Source organism: Zonotrichia albicollis, chromosome 3, assembly GCF_047830755.1.
Source record: "Zonotrichia albicollis isolate bZonAlb1 chromosome 3, bZonAlb1.hap1, whole genome shotgun sequence".
NCBI classification, from domain to species: Eukaryota; Metazoa; Chordata; class Aves; order Passeriformes; family Passerellidae; genus Zonotrichia; species Zonotrichia albicollis.
In genome coordinates, this window is record NC_133821.1 from 50438099 (window position 1) to 50452239 (window position 14141).

Here is a 14141-nt window from a genome sequence, read left to right on the forward strand (position 1 = left end):
ACAAATCACAAAAACATAAGCATAATGTGCCACTACTTCCTCCTCCAGCTTATTTGCAAAATCCATCTCTCTGGTTAAACAGCAAAGCACTACTCAGGAGCCACATTGCTTGCAGTGGGAAGAATCCCACTTTCATTGCAGGTAATCCTTTGCTACCAAGGACAGGAGGAAGCATGAATAATCCTGGTGGCTCCTACCCTGCAGAAAGGCCTGCAGGCACTCACAGTGTGGAGAAGGGTGGAAGGCAGCCCTTGGCATCACCTCACAGCCCTCACCCTGCAAGTCTGAGGCAGCAGCACAGCCTGGGGCAAAGAGCCAAAGCAATGCTGCCTTATGGCACTGACGGTGTTTTGTAAGTGAGAGGGCTAAAGAGATAAACTTTAATTCAGCAGCAGTAATTCCACCCATGCCAGTTCTCCTCTCATTTTCAAATCCAACCTTTGAGGGATCCTGAGCAGAGAAGTGAATCAAACCTTTCCAGTTCTGTCAAAAGCAGCAGGGGACAAGCACTGATTGTGCAGTGGTTTGAGATGAATGTACAGGCGAGGTACCAGCAAACAGCACAGGGACCTCCTGCCTCAGACAGGACCAGGCTGACAGATGGTGCAGGTGCTCCTGTTCTCTAGAGGCAAGATGATGCTACTGAGAATTGTGTCTGCACTGCAAGATTTATAAGAGAGAAATGGAACCATGCCACAGACTGAGGTATTTTGTTGTTGTGCCATGTCCCTAAGCTCCTGTCTACTCCTCTTCACGTCAACCTTATTTTTCCATCTCCCCCTCCCCCTCCCCATCTTGCAGCATCTCCCTGGTGACACCCCATTTGCCTTTTTCCACAGAGAGCAGCACCACTCTGAGAGAATTCAGTGAGCTCTCTGGAGCTGAGCTCACAGCTCTGGCTAGAGTGAACACACAGAACAGACAGATAAATAAAGATAAATAAGCCAAGGTCAAGAGGCATTGTTGTGGGTCAGTGGCTGTTCACCTCTTCCCTGCCAGCACAGGTCTGAAATGTATTTCTGATCCAACCTCAAATGGGCTTGAAGGTAGCACAGCAAAAGTGCAGGAAGAAACAAAGAAGTAATTAAACTACCATGGGAAAACTTTTTGATTCAAGACACTTAAGACTCCATTTAAGTTCATGCAACTCTCCACTTGCACAGCTTAAGGCTTTGTATGCAGTATATCTTGTACCACGAGTTTCCATCCCTCCTGCAGCACCTGTCAGGGGTAATTCAGCCTTGAGAAAGGTGAGGAATAAATCAGGAATAAATCAGGTTGCTGAAAGAAAAGAAAAGGAAGGACATGAGTTATACAAGATTGGCCTCACACAAGAGTGAGTTACAGTGTGCAGCATATACACAAAGAAAAGCAGAAAAAGTATTCAGCAGAAGAATGTCATATAGAAGACATATCACAGAATATGCTGAGTTGGAAGGGACCCACAAGGGTCCATGTTGGCATACCTGTGTTCCTTTATGTGTGACCCAAATCTCACTCCAAGTGAACACAACTGCTGAGAAGTCACTGCACATGTACTAATAAACCCAAGTCCAAATCTGCCAGTCTGCTAATGGCCTCAGCCAGCCATTCACTTGTTGGATTAATTGCTGGCTGTACATGAGACACTGTGTTGTTGAACCCACACCTCTTGTGTCAACATTCCTTCATCCTTCAGTTAGATTATGCATTGTCTACTTTAGCTAAAGAATTTTTAAAAAGGCCCACAGAGAGCACACATTATAGTCCCAACCTCAGCCCTTTATCTTTTCCTCCCACACAAAAAGGTTTTTGTTGTGGAAAAGCACCCCCATCACAACACATAGGAACTAAGACAAGGGCCTGAAGCCACAGCAGCCAGAGGAGGGATGTAGCTGCAGTGAGGCATTACTTGGCACTGCCCCATCCTGCTGAGGTATTCAGCTCACAGAACAGCATTCACCAGTCCAAGCCAGACACCAAAATCCAGCAGAGCCTGGGGCTTAAGGGCTGAAGCTCTGCCCTCTCACAGGAGCACTGACTTTTTTCATACCCTGGCTGCAGAGGTGGGGAGGAAATAATTTTAAAACCCCTAAAGTAACAGAGAAGTACCCAAGAAAAATGTTTCTTAAATCTGCACTCAGATGTTGCATTCAACATTTTTGCAGTGAATTAGCTATTAATTTGTCACTATCTATAAGAACTGCGTTCTTTTACAAGCAGAAACATTTCACTGCCATCTCTCTGAGGGTGAAAATTCTCCTACCAAATGGCAAACTTTGTGTAGCATGCTAGTGGTGGTCACTGCCCTCACACCCTCTGTATGAAGGAGTTCACACCCACAGCCCCTCACCTTCCAGGAGAGCAACATAAACACAACCAGGCTGTTGATGACACCGAGGGAGAATTCAAACTTCTCTTCTGAGCTTACTAGACAAGGCAAAGAGGATGCCCACAATGCAATAATTCTTCCCTAAGACAAGAACATGAACCAGGTAAAGAAGAATCCTGCACTTTATTTATTCCTAAAACTATCAGCTTTTTATTTTAACTACAGTAGTCTGTCAAGAAACAGTAATCCACAAAGAAATTTTCCGTCTTCCAAATCCTTGTTTCCTACCTCCTTCATGAACACAGTTTCTCACACACACAAAGCTGCCCTTGAAACCCTAAGAACTGTTTTTGGAAGTGGAACTCCACAAGTCAGATAGGACAGAGTTTCACAGAAAACAAAAACGTGTTTACTACCCATGGCCAAGCAATAAAAACACCATTCAGGCAAACTGTGGAAAGAGACCAAGTTACATGATCTCTATTTGCTCCCTTTCCCACACACAGGCTTCCTGGCAGACAAAACACAAGAAAGACCCCATTAGTATGCTCAGAAGGTGAAAGCTCAGGTTTGCCAGCCTTTTACCAGGCAACATCAACCAGAACATGTCAATGTGCAGCCCAACAGGCTGCATAATTAGGCAGGTTCTGGCATTTTCTGATGGCCACTGCAGGGAGCTGTCACAAAACCCATCACAGCACAGCAAAACAAACTTCTAGAAATGCAACCAGGCTGCACAAGGAAGAGCAAAGCCTGAGCAGTAAGTGATGCTGAAATCACTTTTAAAAAGGCTGTATGAGCATATAATAAGGGGGGTAAATGAACTAGTTCATACCTAACTTCAGTGTGAATGGCCTCACAGCCATGGTGTGCAGCTGTCTGTGACATTCCCATGTGCTTTTCCCAAAGAGGAAATAGTGAATGCCAGCTTCCTCCTGCCAGCACAGAGCTGAGTGAATAAAGTGGCTCTGTCTGTGGAACCAGTTTGTCACCTGCTACCTGAGTCCATCATGGCAAGAGCTGGGACATCCATTTCCTTGGCATTTCACAGGGATTTGCCAGCATGCTCAGCTCAGTCTCCTCTTCTGCAAGCTCCTGCAGGGACAGCCTCCAGCTATTGCTCCTCCTGGCTGAGTCTTTCCATCCCTTCAGCCTGGCTCTGACCTGAATCTGCATCGTTTTCCCAGGCATCTGAGCTCAGATCACTTTGCCCAGAGCTGTTGCCTTGAGCTCTTGTCCTTGTTGTAACCCTGACCAGAGGCATGAATGAGAGGCTGGCAGGGAACACTGGTGCTGTAGGAAAATCTGTTCCTGCAGCCCCCTCTGACCTCCTGATCCCAGAAGGCAGCCGTGGCTGCTAGCAAACCTCTGCTCCATGTTTCAAGCCCTCATTTTAAACGTGCTTCAGACTGAAAAAGCCTTCAGAAAAGAAAACCAGAACCTGCAACTTGCAATTTAATAAGACCTTTGAGAGTGTGTGCAGGGTAAAACATCCTGTTAAAGCTGTCATTTGATCAAATACAGAAGACTTAGGGGAAAATAGGCTGATATTGGACACAAAAGTGCAACAACTTAAATGTCAAATTCTTGCTGTAAATCACAGAGAAGTTGCAGTAGTAACAGTAAGTTATGTTAACAATTGTGCACCAAAATCACCACACATTTTTATCATTCACAAATTTTTCCCAAGAGCAATTGAACTATTCCTCTTTTCTCTGGAATTTCAAAAATAGAGGTATTTTTGATGCACACACCTGAAACATAATTTAATTCTCTCTTGAACTGGCTTAATGGTTAAAAAATAGTACCAGGATCTAGGAGACATCATGCAGTTCTAAATACATAAATCACTTTACCCACTTTAATCTGAATTAGAGCATGGCCAGTCAATGCTGCAGTACAAATATTTGGCAATGGCCACAGCCAGCTGCCATGCCAGAAATGTATTAGGCAGAAGAGAGGAGAGCTGCTCATCTCATGCACATTTCATGTCAAAATATATCATCTGTGACTGCACATCACACCTCAGCATGGCTTTGTGTGGAAGATAAAAGGCTCTGATTTACAGCATTATAGATGTTTGCTAAATGCCTTAATTGCCCTGTCTTCTTTCAAAGAGGCACTTTATTATTAGCTTTCAGAGTGTGCTATGTAAGGCAGATAATTTTTTCCTAATTCTTTATTGGCACCTTAAAAAACTGTATTTTACTAATATTCCTTTGAATAAGAAGAGTGTCTGCTTTACCTCAGCTTTCAGTGATGAACAGCCACAGCCAGCTCCTCGTTACTATGGCAATATTACATAGGAGGTACAGAAACAGGCTGATGCTTTTATCTTCTCCCTTTGTACCTACAATATGCTCACTTCTCCCCTCCCCTCCTTTATTTTTGAACAAAACAGCCACAAAGAGGGATGGTAAACCATTCAGAGAATCAAAACAGTGGTAATTTTTTTTGTTGTTATATTAACTGAGGATAAATTACAGGTCTATGAATGAGATATAAACGCCAAAGACCTTCAGATATGCTTTGTAAATGTTTTCTCTTTTTTTCTTGAAAAAAATAAAAAAAGAAGGCTTAGTGACCCATTCTGCTTGCTTCTCACGCGAAGCTGAGCCCCTTTGCTCTTTAGCTGTACCCAGGCAAGGATCACTCACACAACTGGCTGTTTCCCTGAAAACAACCAAACCAGTCAATGGAGACACATTTGTCTGTGTCAGATGCAAGGAAATCCCATTCCTCATGTGACCCCATCCAAGAGGTAACAAAAACAGGCTCCTGCATGACTACAAACACCACCTCATCTCTATTCATTTGTCTCTAACCAGCAATGGTTTAAGCCCCCCGCCCTAACTCCCCTCAAGGCTTATAGCAAAACATCTCATTTGCATCCCTTGACTCCGCCCCTTGTGGGGGCTCTCCCTGGCTGCTCCAGCCAAGCAAACGATGAGGGAAGGTTGGCAGCTCCCGGGCTGGGATGGTTTGGGAGACATGCATGTTAAGCAGCTCAGTGGGCTGAGCCAAGGCAGGAGCTTTGCCACAGCTGGGGATCAGCCACTGGTGGCACAGGGGGGCCACAGCCAGCTCGCTGAGCTCCTTTTGTTCTGCTTACCCTCTGAATTCATCCACCAGAGGTTAGGGTGCAGCTATTGCCTTCAAATTTCTTTTCAGATTAATCAAAAATTTTAAAAAAAAGGAAAATCATTGAACAATTTCCCTTAAAAAATCAACTCTTCAAATGCAAGAAATGTATGTTTAGGATTTCTAACATGATACACTCCAGTTGTGAAAGCATTGCTTAGCAGATAACTTTTTGTGATCCATGGTTCCACTGACACTTCAGTACTGCCCCAGACAGCCCATTTTTCTCTTTCTTCTCTGTCCCAGCCTATAGTTTTGACAGCTACACATTTTCAATGTATGTTCCTCTGGCTTTCAGAATTTTAAAAATATCTTGCCAGTGGAGGTAGAAATTTCTGATTACCACTTAAGCAAATAGGCCATTGGTTTAATCTTTCAGAAATTTCATTAAACTCTTGGACCTAACTTGCATATTCAACAAATTGCAAGATTTTGTCTCAGCCACCTGAGAGAAGCAATATAGCAGCACATATTCCATAAGAACTGCAGAAAAAGAAAAAAGAAGACATCCCAGCAGTAAACTGTCAGTACGACCCATAACAAAGTTACCAATAGGCGTGTGAATATCAGATAAGTTATATTGCACAGTAAACTTTCCCAACATGCCAGGAACCAAAAACCAGCCCAAAAGGCATTGTAAGCATCAATACAAGTTCAATATTTGCTGTTTCACAGTAATTGCACCCTGCAATATTGCCAGTTTAAATTAAGATATCATGGTGATTGTTAAGAGTATCTGGGTCAGACTATCTTCCATTTTGACAGAATCTTTTTGTAGCCTCACTGGGAAAAGAATAAGAAGCCATGGGATGGAAAAAAATAGATTAATGTTTTCCATGTACTTGTAATTTAAAGGAATCGCTTGCTAAGGACATCTTGTGCATTATCCTTCAGATACAATTGCCAAGCCAAATTATTTCTACCCTAAAATGACCTGAGTGAAGTCTACACACACTTTCCTCAAAGCTAAAGAAGGTCAGTGACCATTGTGAATTGAAAAATATCCATTTTCCATAGACCCCATGGTTGAATGGAGTGAGGAGTACAAAATATCCTCCTAACAAGGGCTTGACACCAGGGCATCAGCGTTCCTGTTGAATGGTGGTTGTGCAGAGTGCTTGTGCCTGTCCCAAGAAGAGATTTCAAGCATTGCAAACTGATATGGGGGAGGCACGTGGACGTCTAAGACAGACCACTTGGTCAGGGGCTTTAAATTTACTCTCAAGATCTCTTCAGCACTTCACATGGTGGTAAAAGAATAAATCCCAGTGACACCTGGCCCCACACAACAGCCTCACCAGAACGTTTATTTAACTGGTGGCTCTTTTTCTGTTTGCTTTGAAACTTTGCACTTTGGGGGTGAGGGTGAGAAGGGGAGGGAGGTTTAGCTCACTCAGGAACTTCATGAGAAGTTATAACAGTGGTTGCTGCAGGAGAAAAACACAGGGAGGACTGTATTATATCAGCATCTATTAAGATGGCTGGATCTCTGCTAGGATCTTCACATACTAGGCAGTAAGCAAAACACTTTCAGAGAACAGAGCCGTAATTACTACATGGATTGTAGAAACTACTCGCAAAAGAAAAACCAGAGAGAAAATTAAAGCCACGGGTTCTTACTGAGACTTACCTTTTGCGTTTGCAATTGCTCTCAGGTGCTTCACGCACCCAGAGCCTCTTCTGCAGAATTTTGCTTTTATTTGCTCCTATTTCTGTCCTAGTCCTAAACAGCCTCTGCTCGTTTTAATCTAAAGCATTTGGAGTTCGGTCGCTTAGCGCTGTTCCCACTCGGGTTTTGCTATTCTGAAAACTCCCTGGCAAAGTGAGCGCTGTGATTCATTCCCCAGCCCCTCACTGTGTGACGCACCTGCCTGGCTGCTGGCACTATGCTGGTGGATTTGGAATACCAGAATTTACTATAATTTGCTCTCTCCTTTGCTAATTGATAAGAAGGTAACAGCTTCAGTGCTAATTTATTTTTATGTTTGCTTAGGAACCTTTCTTTCCTTTTCGTTCAAAATTCAGCTTCTACCAGCACTCAGAACTGTGATGGCAACATGAAAAATAATGGAAGCATTACATTCCTGTTAGTCAGAATGCTGAGAGTTGAACATCAGTTGACCATCTCTGAAGAGTTCATTTATCTAAAAGGCAAAACTAATTTGGTAGAAGTAATTCTTCTTTGGCATAGAAGTAATTCTTAGAGTTTTTATCACACCTAGCACTTCCACCCAGAATGTGAGCCCTCACAACAAGAATGGCCTATTGTCACTGTCCTGCAGCTGGCAATTAAGCACCACAACAGCCACTCACCCACCAGTGCAGTAGGGAGGACAACCAACAGCAGAACTTGTAGGTTGATATAGGAAGAGTTAAATAACTAACTTTTTTTTTAATTTAAAAAATATAGCAATAATGGTAACAAAACCAAACCAAACCAAACAAGTGATGCACCATGCAATTGCTCACACCCACTGACCGATGCCAGACTCCATCCCCAAACCCAGATCCACTCTCCTTCCAGGTAACTCCCCCAGTTATATACTGGGCATGATGTTTTAGGGTATGAAAACATCCCTTTGGCCCGTTTGGGTCACTGCTCCCAGCAATGTCCCTTCCCAGTTTTCCTTTTGTGTGTCTCCTCACTGGCACAACATAAGACACAAAAATAATCCTTGACTTAGGATGAACACAACTTAGCAAAAACCAATAAGTGTGTTATCAACATTATTCTCATGCTGAATCAAAACACAGCACTGAGAAGAAAATAACTCTATCTCAACCAAAACCAGGACACTCAAGACAGCTGACTGCAAAACACAGACTGCATGTTTTTTTTATATTTCTAATTTTATAAAAAATAAAAACAAACCAAGAAATCTTTAAGCCATTCTAGAACTCTCAATACCTCATTTTATTTTGTAAAGAAAGGGAAAAAACATTGCTCTAAAAGAATGTAATTTAAACATAACCTGTAACACTCCTTAAATAAAATTTAAAAGGACTAAAAGATGTCATCCCATAATCAATATCCTATATCCTCAACTTACTGTTGTCACTGGGCGCCAGCTCCTCTCTCTGGAAGTGGCTCCTAACGCTTAGCCCATCCATGTGCTGGCTTGGTGCTGCAGCAGGGTGAGATCCAGGCTAGGCCCATCAGCTGCAGGCATTCATTCACTGAGGCTCACAGCATTTTCCCCATGCTCTCAGAAGAAGCAAGAGCACCTGTGAATACCAAATTGCCAGCACTACTTCCAGAGACTGTTGCTGGAGATTTTCCTCCCTGGGAAGGGAAAAGAAACATTCACATCTTTCTTGAAGGCAATGAACGGCAGTAACATTTGGTTCTGGTAGTGACTGGGCACTGCTTTGGGCTCCCTTCCTTGCAGCAGTGCCAGCCAGGAGCTCACACACTGCCACACCTGGTCATTGCAAAATGATGGTGACTACTCTTCCACAAAGTGCCATGCCATAGCCAAAACTTTGCAGAAATCTCTTCCTCTCTTCACAAAACCATCAATGGGAAGAGGCTTTTCTTAAGAAAAAAACAGAATGTGCCTTTACCTCACAAAAAAACACCCACAAAACCAAGGAATGAGCCCCCCCAACCAAAAGGACAGTTGTGGTCGAGACAGACACCACCACTGGTCCTCTCAGGACAGCAGCCCCCAGACTGATGCCCTCACTCAGCTGTGTGTGAGATCCCTTAGGCACAGCTGGAAATGGCGTGAGATAATGGAGATGTTTGACAACAGCTCAGGGAATACTGCTTGTCAGGGCCTCACAAGCATGCTGGTGAGGAAGATCGCAAAAGAAAATAAAAGCTGGGCAAAAAGCTGGGCATGCTCCCCCTTAGCTTTGAAATTGAAAAAAAAGGTACCTATTGTATCAGTGAAGTGAGAAAGCTGAGAGTTGGACTAGAACCCAAGAGCGAACTCAGCAATGCACAGGGCTGAGGTTGTTGAGTTAGAAAAACAAGGGCTTCACCTGTGTCTGGCCTCTCAGCCTTGCTCAGGAGCAGCAGGAAGGCAATACTATTTATTAGCTACCTTAAAAAAAATACCCAGAATAAGTGTTGTTTTGGGGTGTTTTTCCACTGTAAATCATGCTGATATGTTTGGAGGAAGAAGCTATCTACCCCAAAGGAATTATTGATTATTTTAAGCGTTCACAGCACCAGCTGCTCCTAACTCCCAACAGCTAAAAGGGTTATGAGTGGGAGGCTTAGGCTGAGGCAATTTGAAGATGGCTAATATACAAATGCTAAAAAGCAGATGTAGCGAGTTCCAGGCTGCTTCTTGGTCCTTATGACAAAATCAGACCTGTGCCACCTGAAAAGTGTTCCTGAAGACACCTGGTCTGCTCACCAGTACAGAAGCAGAAGGGTTCTTACAGCAATACTTACACTGGGCTGCAGCTCCATGGGCTGAGAACTGGGGGGAGCTGGCAGTGTCCTTATGTGTCCAGGGAAAGCTCTCTCACCCTGACTGAGCACAGTGCAGCAGAGGGGCAGAACAGGTGCTGTTTCACAGTATCCCACTTGAATTTTCCAGTCATGCCAACCACAGCCTGTCCTGAACCCATGTGTGTGAGAGATGGAGGAAGGCTGAGGCTGACTGGGGATCAGTGGGATAGGGAGCTTTGGTTCTCAACACTTCATAAGGTTTTTGCCCCCTCATCAAGGAAAGGAAGAGTGATCAGTTCTCAAATTCTTCATTCTAGGAGCAGGTTCTTTCTTTTTCAGAGCTGGCAGCCCTTCAGTTCCAGCCCCTCTTACCCCCAGTTCACACTGCATTTGTGCAGCTGTGCATTCAAATTTATTGAATTTTTTGCCACACTTCAGATTCTGAACAAAGCAGCTTTCAGCCTCACAAGTAGGCTTAACATACTTCAGTCCTTAATGAGTGAATCACATTTCATTGCAACTGGGGATATTGATTGGAGTTAATATGAAACCATGGAGCAGTTTAAGGAACAACATTAGGAGTCCAGGATGCTCATTTATAAACTCACATTCCCAAAAGTGAAACAAAAGGAAAACTCAGCTAATAGCTCAACTACTAGCATTTCCATCATTGTTAGAAGAGGGAAAAACGACAACAAAAAGTGGTTCTGACATCAATCCAGCATGTATTAAATTTGACATGAAATTTGCAATTGTTGAGGCAGATTGACTTGGAGATGTTAATGAAGACTGGTAACATGACAGAACTACATGCAAACTCAACTAAAATGATATGAAAATGCATGTGTTTCATAGCTATCACTACAAATGACTCTACATTTGCTTAAATGAAATAGAATTAGTCTCCATAAATTTTCATGCCCATGCTTTTGTCTCTGCCCTTTGAACATAGCTATTTCACAATTGCCTTATATTGGTTCATTTTTTTTTAATGGCAGTATCAATGCATTTAATAAGTATTTATTTTCTCAAACCATCTCATCAGTCATTCCTTAAGTTTCAGGTGGAAAAAAAGAAAAAAGTGCTTGAACAAACATGGAGCAAAACAAAATGCAGCACATGGCTACATTGTGCAACTAATGTTGCACAACAGAAAGGTTTATCTGACATGATTTAATGGAAGTCAGCACAGACATTCATTTGCTGTAAATAACTGATGTCTTAGTGAAATTTATAATACCCAATTTGTGGCACTAAACTTTGTTTTACTCCGCTAAATAAATTCAGCTGAACGTGTTCCCATATGTTCAAACATTCATTTGCAAAATACTTATAGAATCAAAGTAAATGCTCAGGTCTGACTGTTGTTCTGGGAAGCTGGAGAACAACAATAAAAGAGCAACAGTAGGTGGCCGAGACACTGTAAGCCTGGTAAAGACTTACCCTTCCCTTTCCGCCCATAATTTCTGTACATTTGGCTTCCCAGCCCCCTCCTCGCCTCTCCCAACACACAGAGCTCGGAAGAGCACCAGGCATGGCCATAGCCCGGAGGGGGGAAGGTTGCAGTGGCCTCCAGGGATGGGAAGCCGAGGGACGCTGACAAAGGATGCTGCCTCTGTGCTCCCTCCCTCTCTCCCTCCCTCCCTCCTTCCTTCCTATTCCACCTCGTACATTGGCAGCGGCTCGAAAGGTCGGATGCATCTGAATTACTGTCTGGGAGGGGATGAAATGGCCAAGTCCATGCACAACCCCAGCCGCTCCTCTCCGGTTCGCCGGCGCAGGGAACCGGAGCTCTGCCCACGCCGCGGCCGCCCGCACCTCCCCATCCTCCTCCCGCGGTCCCTGCCTCTCCCCGGGAGCGGAGCTGCTGCCATCTGCCCCAGCAGCGCCGGGCTCGCCCCCGCCTGCTCGGTCCCTGCCTCCGCCGCCGCGCCGGATCCGCGGCTCTGCGTTATCCCTGGAGCCGAGCTGCCAGCGGCTCTTCCGAGGAGCAAACGTGGGAAGGGCACGGGGCGACCAGCCCGCCATCCTTACCTTAGGGACACCGAGACAGCGGGTACCGCCAGGCTGGGGCAGCCCAACGCCAAGCCACCAAGGCGCGAAGGCTACCGCAACACAAGAGTCCTTTATTCAAATAAATAAAAATGAACTTTTATGTACAAATATACAAAACCATTACGCACATTTTATAAAGTAGTCAGAAATCTTTAAAAAACCCGCGAGGGTGGAGGCAGGACGGCCACAGCCGGTGCCCTCCCTCCCAGCACCCGGGCACCGGCGGGCGGGGGCCGGCGCCGCTCCTTTGTCCCTCGCCCCGGCGGCGGCGGCGCCCCGAGGATCGGCTCCGGGCCAGGGGCTCCGCTGCCCGGCCCCTGCCGCCACCCGCCCGCGCTGCCAGGGCGCCGACAACACAACACGGAACACGACATCGCGGATGGCGGCCCCAGCTCCCCCCGGTCCGACCGCTCGGGCGGCCCCCGCCGGCCGCGCCGCTCCCCGGTCCCGGCGGGGCTCAGAGGGTGCCCAGGTGCGGCAGCGTCTCCAGCCGCTCGGGGTGGTCGCGCTCGGCCGCGCTCTCCACGCCGCGCAGCCACTCGGTGCATTTCCGCACCAGCCCCTCGTCCGCGGCGGCCCCCGCCTCCTCCTCCTCGTACTCCTCGTCGTCGTAGCGGTGCCGGTCGTTGAGCAGCGAAACCTTCAGCAGAGCGCGCAGGTCGCCGCGCCGGGCCGGGGCGGCTCTGCCGGCGGGAGAGGGTGCGGGCTGCCCCCGCTGCCGCTCCAGGCTGCGGCGCTGCAGCACCCGGATGGCCTCCGGGGGCAGGCTCAGCGAGAAGCGCCCCGCCGCCTCGCCCGGCGCCCCGCCGAGGCTCTCGCAGGAGCGGCTGCCCGCCCCCGGCACCCCCGGGCGGCCCCGCGGCTGCGGCGGGGTGGGCTGGGGCCGCGCCGCCCGCTCGGCCGGCGGTCTCCGCGGAGGCGGCCGCTGCAGGGAGGAGCAGGGCCAGGAGCTGGAAAGGGGGCCCGGCCGCTCCGGGGGCGCCCCCCGCGCTTTCCTCGCTGCCTTCTCCTCTGCGGGCCGAGGTGCTGCTTTCTTGGGGGCCGAGGCGGCCGCCGGCGGCTTCTTGGGCTGCGCCCGGGCGGCAGCGGGGGAAGCGGAGGGGGTCGGCAGGATGGCCGGCAGCAGGGGCGGCAGCGCGGCGGGCCGCCCGGGAGTTCCCTCCGGCTCGTCGCTGCGGGCCCAGGGAGGAGAGGAGCGCGCTCCGGGCAGGGCGGCGCTCCTTCCCGCGGGCGGGCAGGGCCCCGCGGCGCGCCGGGGCTGGAGCCCCATGGCCACGGGCGGACGAGGAGCCCGAGCTGCCGGCGCGGAATGCGAGCTCGCTCTGCGCCGACAGCCGCCGATTTTCCCTCTCGATAACCCGTCCCCCTTCCCGCCCTTCGCCCGCCCCGGGAACACCCTTCCCCAGCGCGGGGTGGGCGTGCGGGCGGGGACGGGGGTCGTGCCGGCACTGGCCGCGCTCCCGAACGAGCCGCACTGGTCGGGCTCCGTGCGGCGCTACTCCGGCGCCTTTTCCCAGTCCTCTCCCGCCCGCTCTACAGCAGAGCCGAAATAAAGAAGTGGATGGCAGGGCTCACGCCCCGAGGGCAAAAAGGCTCTAAATTTCTCCCCAAGTCCTCAAGCGTCCAAACATGAAAAGGCAGTATTTTAAAATCACGTTAAATTCTCTTGCCGTCTTACACCCAAGAATGATACTTTGTTTTCCTTGATTACTTGAAGTATTATGAATAAGGGCAGGCAGACAGGCCAAGAGACAGACACACTCAGACCTAGGGCTGGCTGCCTCGGATTCAGTGGACAAGCGCTGCCTGGTTTGGTATGAAGAGTACAGTCCAGAGATCCTTCTAGCGTCAACGCCTTCTGTCACAGAGCTAATGCTCATCTCTCTGTTGGAGGTTTGTTGTTTGTTTGGGGTTTGGTTTGGGTTTTTGTGATATCCAAGACAGCAACTTCCTATCTTTTCAAAAGATAGGAAGTTGCTGTCCAACAGAGGTTTGGAGAAGTTTCATGGTGCAGTAATAAGTAAACAAACATTTCCTATGGATCCAAGATGATTACCACCACTCCAAAATTTAGCCTTAGAAGTCATGGCATATAATTTCTACAGCATTTATTTCAAAGCATTGTTTGAATTAGGGTAGCAAAAGTTTATCAAAAAAAGGGGGGCATGTATGCAATCCACAGGGACAGATCTTCACACCTATGCTTCCACACTATCATAATGGTTATTA

General features: G+C 47.5%; 2 protein-coding genes across 2 annotated transcripts in view; both read right to left on the bottom strand.

Annotated features, from left to right (window-relative positions):
• The window catches only part of LOC102072471 (uncharacterized), a 67396-nt gene extending 55327 nt beyond the window's left edge, over positions 1-12069 (bottom strand). The window contains exons 1-2 of the mRNA XM_074537379.1: positions 11301-12069; positions 8503-8735 (exon numbers count right to left, since the gene is read on the bottom strand). The gene's annotated coding sequence lies outside the window, so the exon portion shown is untranslated. The remainder of the gene's footprint in view (positions 1-8502; positions 8736-11300) is intronic.
• A 161-nt stretch (positions 12070-12230) lies between these two features.
• PRR18 (proline rich 18) lies at positions 12231-13295 on the bottom strand. The gene has a single exon (XM_074537378.1). The coding sequence runs from the start codon at positions 13180-13182 to the stop codon at positions 12370-12372; it is 813 nt and encodes a 270-aa protein (XP_074393479.1). The 5' UTR covers positions 13183-13295; the 3' UTR covers positions 12231-12369.
• Between the last annotated feature and the right edge of the window lie 846 nt (positions 13296-14141).

Excerpts from the sequence above, each read along its gene's own strand:
- PRR18 (XM_074537378.1), bottom strand. The coding sequence starts at position 13,182 with ATGGGGCTCCAGCCCCGGCGCGCCGCGGGGCCCTGCCCGCCCGCGGGA.